General features: G+C 48.3%; 1 protein-coding gene across 7 annotated transcripts in view; it reads left to right on the forward strand.

Annotated features, from left to right (window-relative positions):
* Positions 1–11,185, forward strand: part of LOC147108053 (CUGBP Elav-like family member 4) — a 520,783-nt gene extending 509,598 nt beyond the window's left edge. For 6 of the 7 annotated variants that reach the window (XM_086004501.1, XM_086004502.1, XM_086004506.1 and 3 more), the window contains 4 exons: positions 148–225; positions 4,591–4,734; positions 8,339–8,504; positions 10,250–11,185. In XM_086004501.1, coding sequence (XP_085860627.1) covers positions 148–225; positions 4,591–4,734; positions 8,339–8,466 — 350 coding nt within the window. In that variant the 3' untranslated portion in view covers positions 8,467–8,504; positions 10,250–11,185. The remainder of the gene's footprint in view (positions 1–147; positions 226–4,590; positions 4,735–8,338; positions 8,505–10,249) is intronic. The other variant, XM_086004503.1, reaches the window with a different exon arrangement.
* Positions 11,186–22,225: the final 11,040 nt, after the last annotated feature.

Here is a 22,225-nt window from a genome sequence, read left to right on the forward strand (position 1 = left end):
TTTCTTTATAACACAATAGCAAAAATGCCTTTCAAAGGTTAAGCAGGGATAAACGTGGACGGGTTACTTACAACTGTAATAACTGAGCTTTGTCAGCCTAATAAAACAATTTCTTTTCTTTCCCATACCTATTTTTTTTATGAATAGCCATGTATCCGACAGCAATTGCCCAGATCAGTCAAGCGTTTCCTCAGCCACCTCCTGTTATAACGCAACAGAGAGAAGGTGAGTTAAACCGACTTTCGATAAGGTCCCGCACTTTCGATAAGGTCCTGCATAAGAGATTAGCGTGTAAAGTTAAGGCACATGGGATTGGGGGCAAGGTATTGACTTGGATAGAGAACTGGTTGGCAGACAGAAAGCAAAGAGTTGGAATAAACGGGTCTTTTTCTGAGTGGCAGGCAGTGACTAGTGGGGTACCACAGGGATCGGTCCTAGGACCCCAGCTATTCACAATATATATTAATGATCTAGACGAGGGAACTAGATGTAATAGCTCCAAGTTTGGAGACAACACAAAGCTGGGTGGGCGTGTGTGCTGTGAGGAGGATGCCGAGAAACTCCAGTATAATTTGGACAGGTTGGGTGATTGGGCAGAAGCATGGCAGATGCAATATAACGTGGATAAATGCGAGGTTATCCACTTTGGCGTCAAAAACAGGAAGGCAGATTATTATCTGAATGGCAATAGATTGGGAGAAGGGGAAGTGCAATGAGACCTGGGTGTCCATGTGCACCAGTCACTGAAGGTAAGCATGCAGGTGCAGCAGGCGGTTAAGAAGGCAAATGGTATGTTGGCCTTTGTAGCGAGAGGGTTCGAGTACAGGAACAAGGATGTCTTGCTGCAGTTGTACAGGGCCTTGGTGAGACCACATCTTGAGTATTGTGTGCAGTTTTGGTCGCCTTATCTGAGGAAGGATGTTCTTGCCATGGAGGGAGTGCAGCAAAGATTCACCAGGCTGATACCTGGGATGGAAGGAATGACGTATGAGGAGAGATTGGGTCGATTGGGCTTATACTCGCTGGAGTTTAGAAGAATGAGAGGGGATCTCATTGAAACTTATAAAGTTCTAACAGGACTAGACAGACTAGATGCAGGAAGGATGTTCCCGATGGCCAGGGAGTCCAGAACCAGGGGTCACAGTCTAAGGATAAGGGGTAAGCCATTTAGGACAGAGATGAGGAGGAATTACTTCACCCAGAGAGTGGTGAACCTGTGGAATTCTCTACCACAGAAGGCAGTTGAGGCCAATTCATTAAATATATTCAAGAAGGAGTTAGATATATTTCTTAAGGTTAAAGGGATCAGGGGATATGGAGAGAAGGCAGGGACCGGGTACTGAATTTGGATGATCAGCCATGATCTCATTGAATGGTGGAGCAGGCTCGAGGGGCTGAATGGCCTAATCCTGCTCCTATCTTCTAGGTTTCTATGTTTCTATGTTTCTATGACAAATATCCACAGCAATGACCCCCCGAACCTTACCTTATCTTCCTCATCAATGACTCAACTCCATCACAAACACCTTCACCCAGTTCCACATCAGGTATGGCTCGGGAAGGAGTGTCAACAACAACAACTTGCATTTATACAGCGCCTTTAACGTAGTAAAACTTCCCAAGGCACTTCACAGGAGCGTGATCAAACAAAATTTGACACCGAGCCACATATTAGGGCAGGTGACCAAAAGCTTGGTCAAAGGGATCGGTTTTTAAGAAGCGTCTTAAAGGAGGAGAGAGAGGCGGAGAGGTTCAGGGAGGGAATTCCAGAGCTTAGGGCCTCGGCAGGTGACGGCACGGCTGCGCTTAATATATGCTCCAACCTCACAAATAAGTTGCCAATGTGATTTGAGTACTTTTGAGTTCTAGCTTCATCATATCCACTTAGATTGAGGCAATACAACTGATTTAATTGGGACCCGTGCCTGCAGTCATCTGTCTCTCCAACTCTCTTGCAACAGTGACTCCACTTCAAAAGTACTTCATTGGCTGTAAAGCGCTTTGAGACATCCAGTGCTCATGAATGGCGCTATATAAATGCAAGACTTTCTTCTTTCTCTTGAGAGTGAGAGAGGTGGGTACCAGAGAAATGAGATTCGATGTACCTTAACTCTCCAATTGAAACTCATCCCTCCAATTCTGGCCTATTGCACATCCCCAATTTTCACCGCTCCATCATTGGTGGCCGTGCCTTCAGCTGCCGAGGCCCTAAGCTCTGGAATTCCCTCCATAAACCTCTCCACCTCTCTCTCCTCCTTTAAGACACTTGTTAAACCCTACCTCTTTCACCAAGCTTTTGGTCACCTGTCCCGGTAGCTCCTTATGTGGCTCAGTGTCAAATTTGGTTTGATAACGCTCCTGTGAACGTTTTACTATTTAACGGCACTACATAAATGCAAGTTGTTGTTGTTGTAGTAACCTAACTCTCCCATCGAAGCTCATCCCTCCAGTAACCTAACTCTCCCATCGAAGACCATCCCTCCAGTAACCTAACTCTCCCATCGAAGCTCATCCCTCCAGTAACCTAACTCTCCCATCGAAGCTCATCCCTCCAGTAACCTAACTCTCCCATCGAAGCTCATCCCTCCAGTAACCTAACTCTCCCATCGAAGCCCATCCCTCCAGTAACCTAACTCTCCCATCGAAGCCCATCCCTCCAGTAACCTAACTCTCCCATCGAAGCCCATCCCTCCAGTAACCTAACTCTCCCATCGAAGCCCATCCCTCCAGTAACCTAACTCTCCCATCGAAGCCCATCTCTCCAGTACCCTAACTCTCCCATCGAAGCCCATCCCTCCAGTAACCTAACTCTCCCATCGAAGCCCATCCCTCCAGTAACCTAACTCTCCCATCGAAGCTCATCCCTCCAGTAACCTGACTCTCCCATCGAAGCTCATCCCTCCAGTAACCTAACTCTCCCATCGAAGCCCATCCCTCCAGTAACCTAACTCTCCCATCGAAGCCCATCCCTCCAGTAACCTAACTCTCCCATTGAAGCCCATCCCTCCAGTAACCTAACTCTCCCATCGAAGCTCATCCCTCCAGTAACCTAACTCTCCCATCGAAGCTCATCTCTCCAGTAACCTAACTCTCCCATCGAAGCCCATCCCTCCAGTAACCTAACTCTCCCATCGAAGCTCATCCCTCCAGTAACCTAACTCTCCCATCGAAGCTCATCCCTCCAGTAACCTAACTCTCCCATCGAAGCTCATCCCTCCAGTAACCTAACTCTCCCATCGAAGCTCATCCCTCCAGTAACCTAACTCTCCCATCGAAGCCCATCCCTCCAGTAACCTAACTCTCCCATCGAAGCCCATCCCTCCAGTAACCTAACTCTCCCATCGAAGCCCATCCCTCCAGTAACCTAACTCTCCCATCGAAGCTCATCCCTCCAGTAACCTAACTCTCCCATCGAAGCCCATCCCTCCAGTAACCTAACTCTCCCATCGAAGCTCATCCCTCCAGTAACCTAACTCTCCCATCGAAGCTCATCCCTCCAGTAACCTAACTCTCCCATCGAAGCCCATCCCTCCAGTAACCTAACTCTCCCATCGAAGCCCATCCCTCCAGTAACCTAACTCTCCCATCGAAGCCCATCCCTCCAGTAACCTAACTCTCCCATCGAAGCTCATCCCTCCAGTAACCTAACTCTCCCATCGAAGCTCATCCCTCCAGTAACCTGACTCTCCCACCGAAGCTCATCCCTCCAGTAACCTAACTCTCCCATCGAAGCCCATCCCTCCAGTAACCTAACTCTCCCATCGAAGCCCATCCCTCCAGTAACCTAACTCTCCCATCGAAGCCCATCCCTCCAGTAACCTAACTCTCCCACCGAAGCCCATCCCTCCAGTAACCTGACTCTCCCATCGAAGCCCATCCCTCCAGTAACCTAACTCTCCCATCGAAGCTCATCCCTCCAGTAACCTAACTCTCCCATCGAAGCCCATCCCTCCAGTAACCTGACTCTCCCATCGAAGCTCATCCCTCCAGTAACCTAACTCTCCCATCGAAGCTCATCCCTCCAGTAACCTGACTCTCCCACCGAAGCTCATCCCTCCAGTAACCTAACTCTCCCATCGAAGCCCATCCCTCCAGTAACCTAACTCTCCCACCGAAGCCCATCCCTCCAGTAACCTAACTCTCCCATCGAAGCCCATCCCTCCAGTAACCTAACTCTCCCACCGAAGCCCATCCCTCCAGTAACCTAACTCTCCCATCGAAGCCCATCCCTCCAGTAACCTAACTCTCCCACCGAAGCTCATCCCTCCAGTAACCTAACTCTCCCATCAAAGCCCATCCCTCCAGCAACCTAACTCTCCCATTGAAACGCATTCCTCTGGAGCCTTTGAGTTAAGACGGTGCTTCCTAATATTTATTTTAATTGCACTTTTATAAATCTCAGTGAGGTCCTGCCTTAACCTCCTTCTTTCTCGACTGCAGGGTCTGAATTCCTTTAAGCTACCTTCGTAACTCATCCCCTTTACACTGGGATCCATCTTGTCGCTCTTCTTTGCGCCCTCTCCAGCGCATGCATATATTTTTCTCTGCTGATTTCTCTTCTTTTTTTGTTGTTAATCTTTCCTCATCCAGGACCCGAAGGCTGCAATCTTTTCATTTACCACCTCCCTCAGGAGTTTGGAGACAGTGAGCTCATGCAGATGTTCCTGCCCTTTGGGTCTGTGATCTCGTCAAAGGTTTTTATGGACCGTGCCACCAATCAGAGTAAATGCTTTGGTGAGTGCGGCTGGTGGGTCGGGAGGAGCAAAAGGTACAACGTCAGGTTTCTGCAGCATCAACGTGGCCCTCAACGGGACATTGGCGATCAACTTCTTAAGCCGTAGAAGGCAGGCATGTCCAGAGAAATCCCTGTGTCCCTGGAATGGCCAGTTTTATGAGTTAAAGCTTGGACATTTAGGAGTGAAATCAGGAGAGCACTTTGACATGCAAAGGGGTCATGGAAATCTGGAACTCTCTCCCCCAAAATGCTTTGGATGCTCGGGGTCAACTGAAGCTTTCAAGACCGCGAGCGATAGATTTTTGTTAGGTAAGGGTATCGAAGGACATGGAGCAAAGGTGGGTAAATGGAGTTGAGGTTGCAATGTCAGGTTTCTGCGGCTTCAACGTGGCCCTTAACGGGACATTTGCGATCAACCTCTTAAGCCGTAGACGATCCGTTTTGGCAGTTGCCAGAATTGAATGCGAACTTGACCATATTGGATTGCGAGAAAGTTGCCCCCAAAATAGCGAGCAAATATGTAACTGCATCTGTTAATCACAAATGACAATGTCTAGGATTTTAAAAAAACCCAAGCTAGGCATCGCCTAATGACTACTGCTCGATCTATCCCTCTCCCTCCTACTCGTTCCACCTTGCTGATGTCCAGCAGAATAGGCCGTCACCTAGATTTCCCAGGCCTGGTCTCCTCTTGGTCGTACGCCACAGTGGGCAATGGTGCCACCCAGTGGCCCAGTGAGAAACTGAGCCAACAGCTGACCGTCGCAGCTTGACAGATTTGAATTTTAAACTGGGTGCAAGTCATTCTTAACTCAGTTTCCCACCCGTGATATACACATTTAAAACACTGTGCCGATTCATTGTTTTATTCCAGTAACAGAATAAAATAAAATGTAACTTTTGGAATGCCGTTCAGCTTTTGGGATTTTCAATGTGAAAGTGGTTTCCAGTTCTATACGCCTACCAATGCTTAAAGATTTAACAATTTATCAGAATGGTACCAGGGATGAGGGACTTCAGTTATGTGGAGAGACTGGAGAAGCTGGAAATGTTTTTTTAAATTCGTTTATGGGATGTGGACGTCGCTGGCAAGGCTGGCATTTATTGCCCATCCCTAATTGCCCTTGAGAAGGTGGTGGTGAGCCGCCTTCTTGAACCGCTGCAGTCTCGGGTGGTGAAAGTGCTCCTACACAGTGCTGTTAGGGAGGGAGTTCCAGGATTTTGACCCAGCGACGATGAAGGAACGGCCGATATACTTCCAAGTCAGGATGGTGTGTGACTTGGAGGGGAACTTGGAGGTGGTGGTGTTCCCATGCGCCTGCTGCCCTCGTCCTTCTAGGTGGAAGAGGTCGCGGGTTTGGGAGGTTCTCCTTAGAGCAGAGAAGGTTAAGAAGAGACTTGATAGAGGTGTTCAAAATCATTCAATGGTTTTGATAGAGTAAATAAGGAGAAACTGCTACCAGTGGCGGAAGGGTCGGTAACCAGAGGACACAGGTGTAAGGTGATTGGAAATGGAACCAGGGGCGACACGAGGAAAACTCTTTTTACGCAGCGAGTTGTTGTGATCTGGAATGCACTGCCTGAAAGGGAGGTGGGAGCAGATTCAATAATAACAATCAAAAGAGAATTGGGTAAATACCCAAAGCGAAAAAAATTGCAGGGCTGTGGGGAAAGAGCAGGGGGAGTGGGACTAATTGGATCGCTCCACCGAAGAGCCGGCACAGGCACGATGGGCCGAATGGCCTCCTTCTGTGCTGTATCACTCTATGATTGCACCCAGTGCTTTTCCTTTCTACATTGAAGATGAGACATTCAAATTTCCCCCCTCTCTTTTAAGATATGTTTCTCGTCTTGCCGTCTCTTGGATGCCCTGTGTCACATAACATCTGTAGCCAAGAGAGCAGATGTGTAGGCTACTTACTGCCAGTCTCAAGCCAACCCAAGAAAGATTTATATTTATGTAGCACCTTATCACATCTGTCAGAGTGATCCCAAAGTGCTTCACAGATAATCAATTACTTTGAAGAGCAGACTGCTCTTCTATAGGCAAATACGGCAACCATTTTGTGCACAGCAAGATCCTTCCAACAGCAATGGCCAGCTAACCTGTTTTCTGATGCTGTTGTTTGAAGGAGGAATGTTGGCCAGGGCACCAGCTGAACTCCCTGCTTTTTCCTCAAATAGTTCCATGGGATCTTTGGCCTCCACCTGAACAGGCAGACGGGGCTTTGGCTTAATGTCTGATACAAAGGCTGGCATCCCTGACGCTGCAGGGCCCCCTCAGTAGTGCACTGAAGTATCAGCCTCGTTTTATGGCTCAACTCCAGGAGTGGAGCTTGAGCCCAAAACTTTCTGCCTGGGAGGCCAATGCACTACCAACTAAGCCAACTTGACATTTAAGGAGGTGGATGAGAGTAAACGGTTAGTGTTTTTTTCTCCTATTTATTTTCTGTCTGATTTTCTTCCTTCCTCCTCTGATTCCTTCTGAGTGCACGTTAATGGGTCTCAGCAGACTTCCTATAGCTCACCCAAGTGGCCATTGTTCATGTGTAAGCCTTGACAGTGAATGTCAACAGGCTACTTGACTTTTTTTTTTCATTAATTCTTGGGACGTGGGCGTCGCTAACAAGGCCGGCATTTATTGCCCATTCCCTAGCTGCTCTTGAGACGGTGGTGGTGAGCCTTCTTCTTGAACCGCTGCAGTCCGTGTGCTGAAGTACTGCTTGGTGGAGAGTTCCAAGATTTTGACCCAGCGGTCATGAAGGAACGGCGATGTACGTCCAAGTCGGGATGTTGTGTGACTTGGAGAGGAACTTGGCGGTGGTGGTGTTCCCATGCGCCTGCTGTCCTTATCCTTCTAGGTGATGGAGGCCGCGGTTTTGGGAGGTTCAGGACGACAGAGGGCATCACAACCAAACCCAATGTGGTCCTCAGCTGACATCCACACCTGGACATTTTGCGACAGGCGTCACTGAGTGCTGATCAGGAGCAGGAAACCCTGGCTGATTTTCTTTCACTTCGTATCCCGGGGGGGGGGGGCGTCGTGACAATTGTAGCAACCCTACTATCACCCAGGCTGAAAACAACTAACTCGGTACAGATCTGGGATTGAACCTGGCACATGCATGGTCTATGAACCCATTGGCCAAATGCTTGACCTCTGCCTAGTGCCTTCTTGTGGCTGTGTGACTGAGACTAGGGGCCATCAGCACTGCCTTTAGTGAGAGAGGACAAAAAAAAATACGCTCAGCTCCAGTAGTGCTTAGGATAAAATTGGGGCGGGGGGGGGATACATTGTCCATCTTGATGTAAGAAAACGACTAGGCACTTGGTCTAAACGTTAAACAAAGCTTTAATCAACTGTTTTACAACATGGAGGTCTAGTTGTGTCCTTCACTAGTTCCTGTTAAGAATGTCCTGCGCAAGCTGGGCCCGTGCCCGAGTATTTATACTCTCCCTGGACAGCGCCACCCGTAGGCCGCTCAGTATTATTTCATAAGTCTTTCTTTCATGAATGACTGATTCATGTCACCATCTCATGTAGTGGGCAACCTCACCTTTTACACGTCTTGAAAACATTTCTACCTCTTTATTTTTTTGAAGGTTTTGTGAGTTTTGATAACCCCACTAGTGCCCAGGCTGCCATCCAGGCTATGAATGGTTTTCAGATTGGCATGAAGAGGTTAAAAGTCCAGTTAAAACGGCCAAAGGATACCAGTCGCCCATACTGACTGACTGTGATTCAGGGCATGAATTTCTGATTTTCTAGGTAAGGCACCGATTATTAACTTCTTATCTTCTACGTTTGCCTTGAAAGGTTTTGTAAGTCCATGTCGATGTTTACCTCCTCTGCCACAATGTCCGAATAGTTGCAGGTCCATTTTACTGAGGTGGTGTACAGGAATTCATTTGTATTTTCACACAAAGGGCAGTGGAAACCTGGAACACTCTCCCCCCCCAAAAGGCTGTTGAGGCTAGGGGGGCCAATTGAAAATTTCCAAACAGAGATTGATAGATTTTTGTTGGGCAAGGGTATTACGGGTTACAGAACTAAGGCGGGTAAATGGAGTCAAGATGCAGACCGGCCGTGATCTAATTGATTGGCGGAAAAAGGCTCGAGGGGCTGAATGGCCTCCTCCTGTTCCTATGTATGGGTTCAATGACTCAAAGGGCACGCCATCTCTTTTTAAGGGGTGACACGCTGTCTACTGGGCTCTGGAAATGATAACTCAGTATCAACTGGCCATGGAGCAATCATTGGGTAGACATCTTGAGATGTTGCAAGTCAAGTGGGCCCCTGTGGGGAACACCCTTGCCTAATAATTAGCATCAGCATGATTGGCAGTCTTAATGATCATTTCAGAATGTCTCTTCTATAGAAAAAAGTTCATGTTTTAGCACTTAACAGATACTGGAGGGGAAAAGGGTCTGAGGTCAGTTTTTAAAGAAAGAAAGACTTGCATTTATATAGCGCCTTTCACAACCACCAGATGTCCCAAAGCACTTTACAGCCAATGAAGTACTTTCTTAAGTGTAGTCACTGTTGTAATGTAGGAAATGCAGCAGCCAATTTGCCCACAGCAAGCTCCCACAAGCAGCAATGTGATAATGACCAGATAATCTGTTTTTAGTGATGTTGGTTGAGGGATAAATATTGGCCCCAGGACACCGGGGATAACTCCCCTGCTCTTCTTCGAAATAGTACCGTGGGATCTTTAACATCCACCTGAGAGCGCAGACGGGGCCTCGGTTTAACGTCTCATCCGAAAGACGGCACCTCCAACAGTGCAGCACTCCCTCAGTACTGCACTGGAGTGTCAGCCTAGATTTTTGTGCTCAAATCTCTAGAGTGGGGACTTAAACCCACAACCTTCTGACTCAGTAGGCGAGTGTGCTACCAACCGAGGCACTGGCTGACACACAGCTAACACTGACTAGAATGGTGAGGAGTGGCCGTGCTCCAGGGAGATCCCTAGGCAAACTCTTCACTGTTAGGAAGGCTTCCAACACGATAGGGTGCGATGGTCTCAGCCTAGGGCAGCAGTAGGAGATTGACAATTGGCTGCAGTGTCCCTGGGTTGGCGAAGGGAAAATCAGCCAGGATTCCCGCTCCTGATCCTAACCCCCGCTGGAAGTGCCCGTGTGTGGCATTGGGCGAGGACAAGATCCCGCTCGGATGTGGTGTATGTCCACTGCCGGAGCCCACTGTTAAGGCTTATACATTGAACGATGACCCCTTGGGCAAGACCTTACGATATGCCCTGACCCAGCCAAACCCTGGGACCCTTCATCAAACATGCAATTACCCCAAGGTACCAATGTATTCCTACGCAAGAGCCCTGCGATAAATATCTAAACTATATGCATGTACTTTTCTTTATCTTAAAAGAAAATGAATTTAAGAAAGAAGGGTGTCTGGCAGCAGGGAGCGCGGAGTGCTTTGTTCTGTAATCTCTGTAGACTACTGTGCCATGTTTTTGACCCAACACTGACGATGCTTTCGTCTTTCATTAGGGCAGTAACGGTGTGGAATATGAAGAAGTACCTTTCGAGATGGCTGTTTTCTAAGATATCAGTGTTGATGGGGGGAAGACGATGAAATACAAACTTCGAGAAAACATTTCAAGAACCCTGAAAATGTGAAATTTCATTGCAGCTATTTAAGAGGACTCGGATCTTACAATAGCAACACACATAAGATGCACATGTGACGTAAACCGATGTAGGAAGGGCGGCTGTCTTAAAGGTTGCAGAGGAGAGCTGCTTTGGCACAGATCTGTGTCATCGAGCATCCAGCTAGGTCTCCTAGACGATGGTTGCCATGGCTGGGGTTTTTTTTTGTGTGTATGTGTGTGTGTGAATCCATATGGTTGACATGGTAACGCAGAACACATTGAGTCTTTTATCTCTCAATCCGCCGACATTCAGGGACAAAAAGGACCAAAATGATTTTTTTTAATTTATTATTGGGGAGGGGGGGAGGGGGGGCCTGTATCTGTAATATATGAGTCCAGTTTTCTTTCCTTATCTTGATAGTTGAAACACGGGGGAAAAAAAAGTAAGAGCTAAAACTGTTTAATATTTTAAAAACAAGCAACGCTTTAGTGGTCTTAGAATAGTATAATACACTGGGAAATCTGTACAAGGAGCAAAGTATAGTAGAAACATTACAGGAGTTAGTTTTAAGAAGAAAACAAAAGCTAAAATGTACTTTGTGCCTCACCTCCTTCTTAGGGGGCGCGATAGTACTGCATGCAAATGTGACCGAAAATATAATTATACATAACGGTGTATAGATATTCTGCTCCTTATATTTCTGAAAAGATTGCTTTTAAAGAGAGAGAGAGAGAGAGAGAGAGAAAATTGAACACTGTTTCCTTTATCTTGGCGAAGGTGAGCTTCGTTTAACCATTTGAGGACTTTTATCGCCGCATTATACGATCAAACTAAGTTGCCTGTTTGATGATTTCATTCGAGGGGTAAACGCGGAGTAGGTTGTTCTGAAATCTGTGTTTTACAACAAACAAAAAAAGACTGTCAAGGAACGAAACCCCCCCTTGTAGTATAGCTTTTCTAAAATAACATTGTAAATAATCCCTGGAGTAACAGCACATCATTTCTGATCACTGGTGAGGGCCTTTGTTAATACCCGAGTGTCGAGATATTTATATGTTAAACGGTGTCACCAAAATGTGGGGGGTGGGGGGAGGCTGGTTTGGTGCAGATCTGCTTCACCTCTGGCTGATGTAATGAAGAAGGAAGGCATTGCGCAAAGGTTGGGGCTGCTTTGGCTCGGAGCCTCCTGAGTGATGAGCATAGGGGGCCTACCCGCCCATCGAGGGCATAGCGCTCAATCTCAACCTCTGACCCACGCCCACATCTACTGAGGCTTCATGCCGACAGTGGAGCTGAGTGAAATTGCCCCCTCACCCCCACCCCCGACCCCAAAGTCTCCTATCATAAGGGTTTTCCATTAAATGAGTTTGGAGATCTTCACGCCATTCCGCCCCCCCCCCCCCACCCCCCACCCAGTCCCTAATCACCAAGGGTTAGTAGCACAAAGCCACCTTTAATTTGAAACTTATTGGTAGTTTCATGTAGAGAAAGGAAAGACTTGCATTTATATAGCGCCTCTCACGAACTCGGGACATCTCAAAGCGCTTTACAGCCATTAAATACTTTTTTTTTTTAAGGGAACTCACTGTGGTAATGTAGGAAACGCGGCAGCCAATTTGTGCACAGCCAGCTCCCACAAACAGCAATAGAATAAATGACCAGGAAAATCTGATTTAGGCATTGGTCGAGGGATACATTTTGGCCAGGACACCGGGGAGAACTCCCCCCCCCCCCCCCGCTCTTTTTCAAAATAGTACCAGAGGGAACTTGCACGTCCACCTGAGGGGGGCAGACAGGGCCTCGGTTTAACGTCCCATCGGGAAGAAGGCACCTCCGACAGTGCGGCACTCCCTCAGCACTGCACTGGGAGTGTCAGCCTGGATTTTTGTGCTCAAGTCTCTGGAGTGGGACCAGAACCCACAACCTTTCAACTCAAGAGGCGAGATGTGCTACCCACTGAGCCACACTTGGCACTGGGGAACATGGGGGGCCGCGGAACACAATTCACAGTGTTTGGCTGCTCGTTTGAGGTCAAGGGTTAAGGTACATTGTTGGGGCAGAATCTGGCCATGCTGTTCCTAACTCGGGAGCACTTGCCGCTGGTGTTGGGAAAATACTTTATTCCCCAAATTGACTATCTAAGGATAAGGGGTAAGCCATTTAGGATAGAGATGAGGAGGAATTTCTTCACCCAGAGAGTGGTGAACCTGTGGAATTCTCTGCCACAGAGGGCAGTTGAGGCCAATTCATTAAATATATTCAAGAAGGAGTTAGATATATTTCTTAAGGCTAAAGGGACCAAGGGATATGGGGAGAAGGCAGGGACAGGGTACTGAGTTTGGATGATCAGCCATGATCTCATTGAATGGCGGAGCAGGCTCGAGGGGCCGAATGGCCTACTCCTGCTCCTATCTTCTATGTTTCTATGACATCCCTTTACCATGATAAGTCCAACAAAATGGCAGTGCGCTCCTTTTTTTTTCTTCTGGGCTGTTCCACTGGATGGCACCGTGTCTGAACAGACAACGTATTTGGCTGAGATTGGAACCGTCATGACAGGTTCAATGGAGCAGGCCACCGAGAACAGGGGACGCACGCAACGCAAATTTGATAGTAAAACTGAAGGCTTTTACTCCGGATTCTTTTAAGCGCGATAATTTCAATGAAGGCTCTTATCCAAATTAGCGAGCTTACTGTTAGCGGATTAGATTGCTGATTTTTGACAAGCCAAAGACAGTTCAGCTACAGGAATCATTTGCTCCAAATCGGTTTTTTGGGGGGTTTTTTTTCATTGGCATTCCGACACGCATCTGCTCTCCTGAAGGTGCTGGGTTCTGGTTCCATGGGTGGTGCCAAGCTTTCCTGTACCTTGGCTAAGTGTATGGGATGCGGTGCATTGGGCTGTTCAACTGTGGCAGGCATCACAGCTAATCCCAATCCTGTTCTCATCCAGGATCCGCACTCATCTGCCGCACGGGTGACTGGCTAGCAATCAGGAGTAGGAGCTCCGGCTGATTTTTGCTCGCCCCACCATGCCAGGGACTGAGGCCTATTGTGTCCCTTCTCCCCCCCCCCCCTTTGTGTTTGGCTGAGATTATCGATTAAAACCGGATTCCTCCTGCTCTGAGTGATTCAGCAATGCACTGGGTAGTTTTACTTCCATAGTTAAGAAGGTTGCTTGATAATAGTTTGGACCACAGTCAACCGCAGGCTGAAAACAAAACTCTGCAGCAAAAACGTCCCTTACGGTTTTGTAACAGTACTTGGATTTCTAAAGCGTTTTTTTTTTATCACATCAAAGTGCTTAACGCAATGAATTCCTTTTGAAGTGTTGCTACAGCAGACAAACATGGTGGCCATTGTGCACCAAACAGCAATGAACTAGCTGACTTGTACCTGATGATGGCGTCGTTCTCCTTTAGAGCGGCGAAGGTTAAGGGGAGATTTGATCGAGGCGTTCAAAATCACAAAGGGTTTTGGCAGAGTGAATAAGGAGAGACTGTTTCCAGTGGCAGGAGGGTCGGATAAGCAGAGGACACAGATTTCAGGGAGTGGGGGCAAAGGAACCAGAGGCAACGCGAAGTTTTTTTTAACGCAGCGAGTTGTTGCGATCTGGAACGCGCTGCCTGAAAGGGTGGTGGAAGCAGATTCAGTAGTAACTTTCGAAAGGGAAATACTTGAAGGGGAAAAATTTGCACGGCCTTGGGGAAAGGGCAGGGGGGGAGTGGGACTAATTGGAGAGCTCTTTCAAAGAGCCGGCACAGGCACGATGGGCCGAATGACCTGGCCTGTGCTGTATCATTTTATGATTCTATGTTGGTTGAGACACTGTGCAAGGCAGTACAGGAAACATTTTTTTTATCCGGCACTGACGGAACCGACGTGGCGCCGGTTGATCAAAAAGTCCGGATTACAGAGAGGTATACTTACCAAGGTACGAGAGCCCTGTACACGGGCACAGGCGCAGGAGCCCCGGTTACACAGCCACATATGCAGGAGTCCCTGTTGCACGGCCACAGGGGCAGGAGCCCCTGTTACATGGCCACAGATCCAGGAACCCCGGTTACACTCCTGAATTTTGCCGGTTAAGAGAGATCTCCGGATAGGTGCCAGTTAAAAGAGAGTTTCCTAGTTGCCTCGAGGACATTAAGAGTCAAACACACAGGGGTAGATATTTGCCCTGGGTAGTACACTGGCAGGGGCGGATCGCGCGCCCTTTATGAAACCTCGCCTGAACATCGCCATCTGCTCCGCCAGATTACCGTCCAGGCTGTGAAGAGGAACATCCCTACCCCACAGTGTGATACTGGAGTCATGTGTAGGCCCTGACCAGGTACGGGTGGCAGGTTGCCTTCCCTGAAGGACATTACCGAACCATTTGGGTCCTCGCAATAATCCAGCAGCTCATGGCCATTGTTTTCTGGTGCTGGCCCACAAATTGCCAGATTAATTGAGCACTATTCCGCAATTTGACACGGTGGGATTGGAACTAGGGGTTACTAGTCCAGCAGCACAACCAGTACAGCCAACAGGAGCAGCCTTGCTCTCTTTCAAGTAAAACCGCAGCATCTTTAATATCTATTGCAGCAGTGAGATGGGGCCCTTGTATAACATCCCATCTCAAGAACAGCATCTAACAATGCAGTACTCCCCCAGTACTACACTGGAGTGGCAGCTTAAATTATTCATTTAGGTCCGCGTATGGTCTTGAGCCTACAACCCCCTTAGCCAGAGGTGAGAATGTTATCAACTGAGCCATGCATTTTATCCAACTTGTACTCTAAAATGTTATTTTATTGTTTATTTTGGGAACAGTGCTAATAATTGGTAAGGATTGGTTGTGATAACATTTTGGGATCCGGTATAGGAGTAATTTGAGAGGTGACGTGTGGTGAGTGTAGCGAGCTCGGGAGGAACAGGTGACTTTGGACCTCTGGTTCTCAAAGCTCTCCACCACTGGGGGTTTCCTCACCTCGTGCCTGGCTCAGTTGTAGACGCATTGATAGAGATCAATCGCTGTGATTGGCCAAGAACTCCATTATCGTCGTATCATGCGACTACCAGGATGGTAGAAGGCGAACTCGATGGACCTTGGTCTTGTTTCATCTAGCAATTCCTAGTGACCTAAGCAACATGTCAGTGGGACCACTGGCGGCCACAGGGAGTGAGGAGGGAATTGGCTCCAAGTGAATCAGGCAAAACACAGGGGTGACTTTCTAGGCAGTATTTGATTTTATGAAGTTGCTAAGAATTAATGTGATGTTACTCTGGTTCCTTTGAGGACGGGAATCCATTTTTTGGGGGACGGAATGACACAGCAGGTTGGTAAATTGACCTTTCACCTCTGGGGCCTGGGTTTGAATCCGGCCCAGCCTGATGGGATTAAAGCTTTCTTTCTCTGCCATGGAAAATGACCCCACTGCGAAATACCTTTTCCCAGGTTCAACATGGTGGGGGGTGAATCCACAGCACAGAAAGCCCTTGGGTTTCTATCAATGGGCCATCTCATCAGAGAAGCCACAAGGATGAACGGTACTTGGAATGAAAATACTGAGCTGATGCAGCATGGTGCGTTTTTCTGAGGATGGAGTGAAGGAACTTTAATGGCTGTGTGTGCAACAACAACTTGTCTTTATATAGCGCCTTTAACATCCCAGGGCGCCTCACAGGAGCGATTATCAAACAAAATTTGACACCGAGCCACGTAAGGAGATATTAGGGCAGATGACCAAATATCCTGGTCAAAGAGGCAGGTTTTATGGAGCGTCTTAAAGGAGCTGAGGGAGGCGGAGAGGGATTTAGTTGCATGAAATCAGTGTGCTGTCTGCGCTGATATAATTGTACGCCCATTAACAAGTAGCTGACTGTAAGAAAGAAAGACTTGCATTTATATAGAGCCTTCTGCAGCCTCAGGATGTCCCAAAGTGATTTACAGCCAATGAAGTACAGTCAGCGGTTGTGATGTAGGAAACCAGGCAGCCAATTTGCACACAGCAAGCTCCCACAAACAGCAAGGTCTAGAACAAGGTGTCACAGTCTCAGGATACGGGGTAGGACATTTAGGACTGAGATGAGGAGAAATTTCTTCACTCAGTGTGTGGTGAACCTGTGGAATTCTCTACCACAGAAGGCTGTGGAGGCCAAGTCACTGAATATATTTAAGAAGGAGATAGATAGATTTCTAGACAAAAAAGGCAACAAGGGGTATGGGGAGAGAGCGGGAATATGGTATTGAGATAGAGGATCAGCCATGATCATCTTGAATGGCGGAGCAGGCTCGAAGGGCCGAATGGCCTACTCCTGCTACAATTTATCTATGTTTCTAATAATCAGATAATCTGATTTTAGGTGGTTAGCTGAGGGATAAATACTGACCAGGACCCCAGGGAGAACTCCCCTGCTTTTCTTTGAAATCGCGTGGTGGGATCTTTTGCATCCACCTGCAGTGGGCAGACGGGGTCTCGGTTTGATGCCTCACCTGAAAGACGGCACCTCCGACAGCGCGGCGCTCCCCTCAGCACCGCACTGGAGCGTCAGCCCAGATTATGTGCTCGAGCCGCCGGAGTGCGACTACGCAACCTTCTGAGCCAGAAGCGAGGGTGCTACCCACTGAGCCACGGCCGATACTTGCAACCTGAAAGCAAACCCCATCGGGATTCACTAAAGCTGGCGGCATGGGTTACAGCCTCAGGAGCTGACGGCATGGGTTTCACAGCATTGACAAAACAACTTGCAGCCGAAGCCTCAGCTTCGCTGTATTTAGATGTTGTCGTTTTCTGAGGGAAATGGAAACAACCGACTAAAGGGGGAGGAAAAAAGCCATGTCTCCCATTTGGAAATGATTAGAGCTTCACTGTCACCAGCTCCTGCTAACCAACTTAGTTCAGAAGAAAAGTCCCATAAGTTTGCTAAGGAATGCCTGAAAATCTTAACTGAATATATTAACACCGCTGCATGGCTGGTGATGGTGGATTAAATAGCTCAACCTGGGAACAGAATTTGATTATCCCAGCGGCTATATTTCCCATGAGCATGTTTCTGTTGAAAGCGATGGATTATGAAACTTAAGCCTATACTTACTGATTGGTTTCAAATGTGCCCCTTGCGCTGCTGGCAAGATCAGAGGCAGCTGGCTCCAGGGCCAGATGATAACGGCACGTCGCCCTGCAAACCTTCGGCAGTCAAAGCCAATTGTTACCTGCTCTGTTGTTAGGTTCCCAAGACGCCCCTGCCCAAGGGCGCAGCTCGCTCACGGAAACAAGATTTTTGTCAGGCCAGCCCCACTCGCTCTGGGCTTTCTGCATACATCTCATGTGTGTCTCTGCTTTCCTTTTACTCGCTATGCCATGTTAAAAGAAAGAAAGACTTGCTTTGACTCTTTGCTTGCTGTGTCTCTGTGCTTTCACTTTGCTTGCTCCCAAGTCTGTGCTTTCAACTTGCTGCACGTCTGCTATCTGTTTTATTGCTGTGTGTCTCTGCTTTTCTCTTGCATGCTGTGCCTGTGCCCTTTATGCATGCATTCTGTACACGGTGTGTCTGTGTGCTTTCTCGAGTTGTTTTCTGTCTGTGTCTATGCTTTCTCATTAGGTGCTGTCTCTCTGATTTTTCTTTATGTGCAGTATCTATGTGCGTCCCCTTTATTTGCTATCTCTGTACTTTCTCCATACTTGCCATGTGACATGAATCAGTCATTCATGAAAGAAAGACTTATGAAATAATACTGAGCGACCTGCGGGTGGCGCTGTCCAGGGAGAGTATAAATACTCGGGCACGGGCCCAGCTTGCGCAGGACATTCTTAACAGGAACTAGTGAAGGACAACTAGACCTCCATGTTGTAAAACAGTTGATTAAAGCTTTGTTTAACGCTTAGACCAAGTGCCTAGTAGTTTTCTTACGTCACCATGTGTCTGTGCTTTCTTCTAATTCTCTGCTTTCTCTTTAATGGTGTGTCTTTGTGCTTTCCCTATATTGCTTTATGTCTGTACTTTCTGTTTTCTGCATCTGTGCTTTGTCTTTAATACTGTGTCTCAGCACTTTCTACAACTTGCTGTGTGGCTCTGCTTTCTCTAGATTTGCTCTCTGTGCTTTGTTTTTTGCTTTCAGTATCTTCGCTTTCTCTTTCTTATTCATTCTCGGGATATGGGTGTCGCTGGAGGGGAACCTAGAGGTGATGGTATTCCCATACACCCGCTGCCCTTCTCCTTCGTTCTTCGCGTGACAGTAGGAGTGATTCTGCGATGCTGAGCCCACAGATTGGTAGTCAGCACTCCAATGGGTGTGCCAGGCCTGAGAAAGGCCTACAGCACCATAGCCCCAATTCTCCAACCTGGTAGGAAAATCGGCCATGTGGGGCTTCGCGAGTCCTGTTTTCGCCTGACATCTACACATGCGCATTTTCCAGTAGGGTTCATCACTAGGTGGTAATAAAGGAAAGAACTGCATTTCTATAGCGCCTTTCATGAACTCAGGACGTCCCAAAGCGCTTTACAGCCAATGAAGTACTTTTTGACGCGTAGTCACTGTTGTAATGTAGGAAATGCAGCAGCTAATTTGCGCACAGCAAGCTCCCACAAACAGCAATGTGATAATGACCTGATGATCTGTTTTAGTGATGTTGATTGAGGGATAAATATTGGTCCCAGGACACCGTGGCGGGGGGAGGGGGGGGGTAACTCCCCTGCTCTTCTATTGAAATAGTGCCATGGGAGCTTTTACATCCACCTGAGAGAGCAGACGGGACCTCGGTTTAACGTCTCATTCGAAAGACGGCACCTCCGGCAGTGCAGCGCTCCCTCAGCCTAGATCTTTGTGCTTAAGGCTCGAGATTGGGACTTGAACCCACAACCTTCGAACTCTCAGAGGTGCGAGTGCCAATGCTGAGCCACGGCTGACACTTGTTGCAAACTTTGCGGTTCTTACTGGGGAGTAGGAGAGCGAGCTGCATGTGTGTTCCCTCCCACCCCCCAAAGCTTTATAATTCGATATCGTTTTAACTCTACGGTTTTATCTGAGGCCTAAATTAGGGCCTAGTTTAAGCTATAGAGCTGGTTGGGCAGGGTATACCATAACCCGCAAGGCACAAAGCACTTTTATACTTACCTGTAAAATTATTCTTCCCTTGGCATGCTGACCCCTGTGACCCCCCCCAACGCCCCTACCCTTTTGATGACATCGTAATTGTATGGTGGTCTCTTGGGTCCACTGTGTGACCTGATTGTTTAAATAGTGTGTGGATGTGGCGGGGAGCGAGATGGGGCCAGCTCCCTGCGTGTATGTCACACGGACTGCCAGCCTAACCCAATGGCCAACTTCTGTGGTTCTGCGATGCCGTTGAGTCCCTGATCGCCCAATGCAGCTAATGGAGGGCGCACCAGCAATCTGCCACATGCTCCTCGAATTTAAAGTCACCCATAATTTGTTGTGTTAAAGCTCTGGGTGCTGCCGTTCTAGTATAGATCTAGTGTTCCCATTGGATGTGAGATGGAAGGCACTCTTTTGATCTGTACTCTCTCCAGGTAACGGGGGTGGGTGGGGGAGGGGAGGGGAAGGGGTGACTACTGTATGACTGAATGGTACATGTAAACACTTGAACATCAGGATGGGAGGGTCCACTACATATCGGAAGAATATGACTTGCAACTCGATTTTAAAATTCTCATCCTTGTTTTGAAATCCCTTCATGGCCTCAACCCTCCCTATCTCTGTAATCTCCTCCTGCCCCACAGCCCCCCCCCCGAGATCTCCGCTCTCCTCCAATTCTAGTCTCTTGCACATCCTCGATTCCCTTCGCTCCACCATTGGCGGCAGTGCCTTCAGCTGTCAAGGCCCAAAGCTCTGCAATTCCCTCCCTAAACCTCTCAGCCTCTCTCTCCTCCTTTAAGACGCTCCTTAAAACCCACCTCACCTGTCCTAACATCTCCTTCTGCGGCTCAGTGTCGCATTGTTGTCTGATTTCCGCTCCTGTGCGGCGCCTTGGGACATTTTGCCACGTTAAAGGCGCGATATAAATGCAAGTTGTTGCTGTTACCACTGAGGTAGACAACTGGGTCCATCTTGTACTTGCCAGGCGATGCTGATTATTTTAACTAACAAATCTGTGATTTTCTTTTTAACCGTCCCTTTAAATAGTTTAGACCTTGTTTGAGCAGAAGTATGAGAAGTGGAGTGGGGCTGTACCTCGAGGCTTGTGTAGTCTGAGCGCCTATCTCTCCACTAATAAGTTATGTATAGAATTTGGCGTGAAAGGGTTAAGTGCGTCCTGGGCTGGCTGTTATAAATGCTTACATATAACACTGGTGTGGAAGTGACTGTTCTTGACAGGATGCACTGACAACAGAGGCACCGGCGGTGCGTCAGTGCTGTGTTACCTGAGTGTTAAACCCCCAATGGAAACGTCGTTTGACCCCTAGTGTGAGCCAGGACTTGATGTATCACCTTACTTGCCCGATTGTGCAAGTTTCTGTCACCATTTTGACCCAGGCCGATCTGCCAGTACAATAAAGAAAAAGCTTTGTGTCTGTATGAAGGTTAGGGATTTTTTTAATCTACTTTCTGATTGGCCCTGCAGATGGCAAAAAAAAAAAGCAGGAGCCGGCCACGATAGCTGTGCCTAAGGGACTAGTTATGCTTGAAGATGTCACAAAGCTGGCGTCACATTTGCACCGGATTCGCTCAAATGTCATATTGGTAATACAAGCAACAAATCACAAGTGGAGAGATAGGGAACTCACTGACGCTCATGTAACAGTAAGTGTAAAGACTTGATGACCTGTTCACTTTACAAGCGGAGCGCCAGGGAGTTACAACCAGCCGCTGCTGATCTTTACCCTCTGTTGGCAGCTGCAATTACCCTCCGGGCTTTCCTAATCACAGCAGTTACGACCCGTGCCCAGGGCGGGTCAGAGAGAGGTCGGCGCGGCTTTGCCTCAGCAGCAGAATAATACGCCGCCCGTTAGTCAGCCCGGCACTCCTGTTGTCGGAAAGCAGTGGCAGGGAATTTCCCCGGGACCTGCTCCCCGCTCCGTCGCCGGAAGTCCGGTAGGAAGTCCGGCAGGTCTCTGCCTGGCTCCTGCCGAAGTTGACGGCGGCCGAATGGGGGGGACCAGCTCCGAGGAACTTCACTGTGAGCAACGCCACGGGAGATTTGCCAACGACCCAGACCGAGGTGTAAAGGCCAAGGCAAAGTAAACAGGGGGGTAAAACCGAGGCTTGCTTTTTAACTCCGTGTTTTATTGCCTCTTGCCTCCTACATATATTCTTCAGCAACACAAATGCCTGATATTTTTTTTGTGTGCTTGTCAGAGCTTAGCTAGGACCGCTTAATGCGGGAGGGTGCACTGAAGACACTCTGCTCGGGTAGAAGCAGTTGGAGCAGGAGTGGAGACCTGAGAGGTATGTACAACACTTAATCCTTGTGGAGCCAGGGGGAGCAGAAGTGCTTGTCCGAGTGAGCGGAGGGGCGGGCGGATAGATTTTCAAGGTCCTGCCCAGCGCACAGCTGACGTTGCAAATCGCCCCACCCGTTATTTCCACAATGGAAATGGAAATCGGGCAGATTCTAAAACGGGTGGCCGACCGGCAACGCCAGTTTTGCGCCCTGGACGCCCAAGTTGAAAGCCTACCATGGTGGGTACGTTAGCGATGGGCAATCAAGCATCAAGCACTCCCAGGCCAGGTACGGCACGGGTTAGATGCAAAGTAAAGCTCCCTTCTGCTCTGCCCAACTGTGTGCCACAGCCCGAGAAGAGAACGGCCCCCCTCCCATACCACGCCAAAGTGGCACTTCCATTTCCCCCCACTGCCCCCACCGCCCACACCATCCACCCACGTGGCCTCTCTTGAGTGAGATTGCCAATTCTCGTGCTACATGGGAC

The sequence above is a fragment of the Somniosus microcephalus genome, chromosome 13 (assembly GCF_052327205.1).
Source record: "Somniosus microcephalus isolate GS21.2 chromosome 13, FLI_Smic_1.0, whole genome shotgun sequence".
In the NCBI taxonomy this organism is placed as follows: Eukaryota; Metazoa; Chordata; class Chondrichthyes; order Squaliformes; family Somniosidae; genus Somniosus; species Somniosus microcephalus.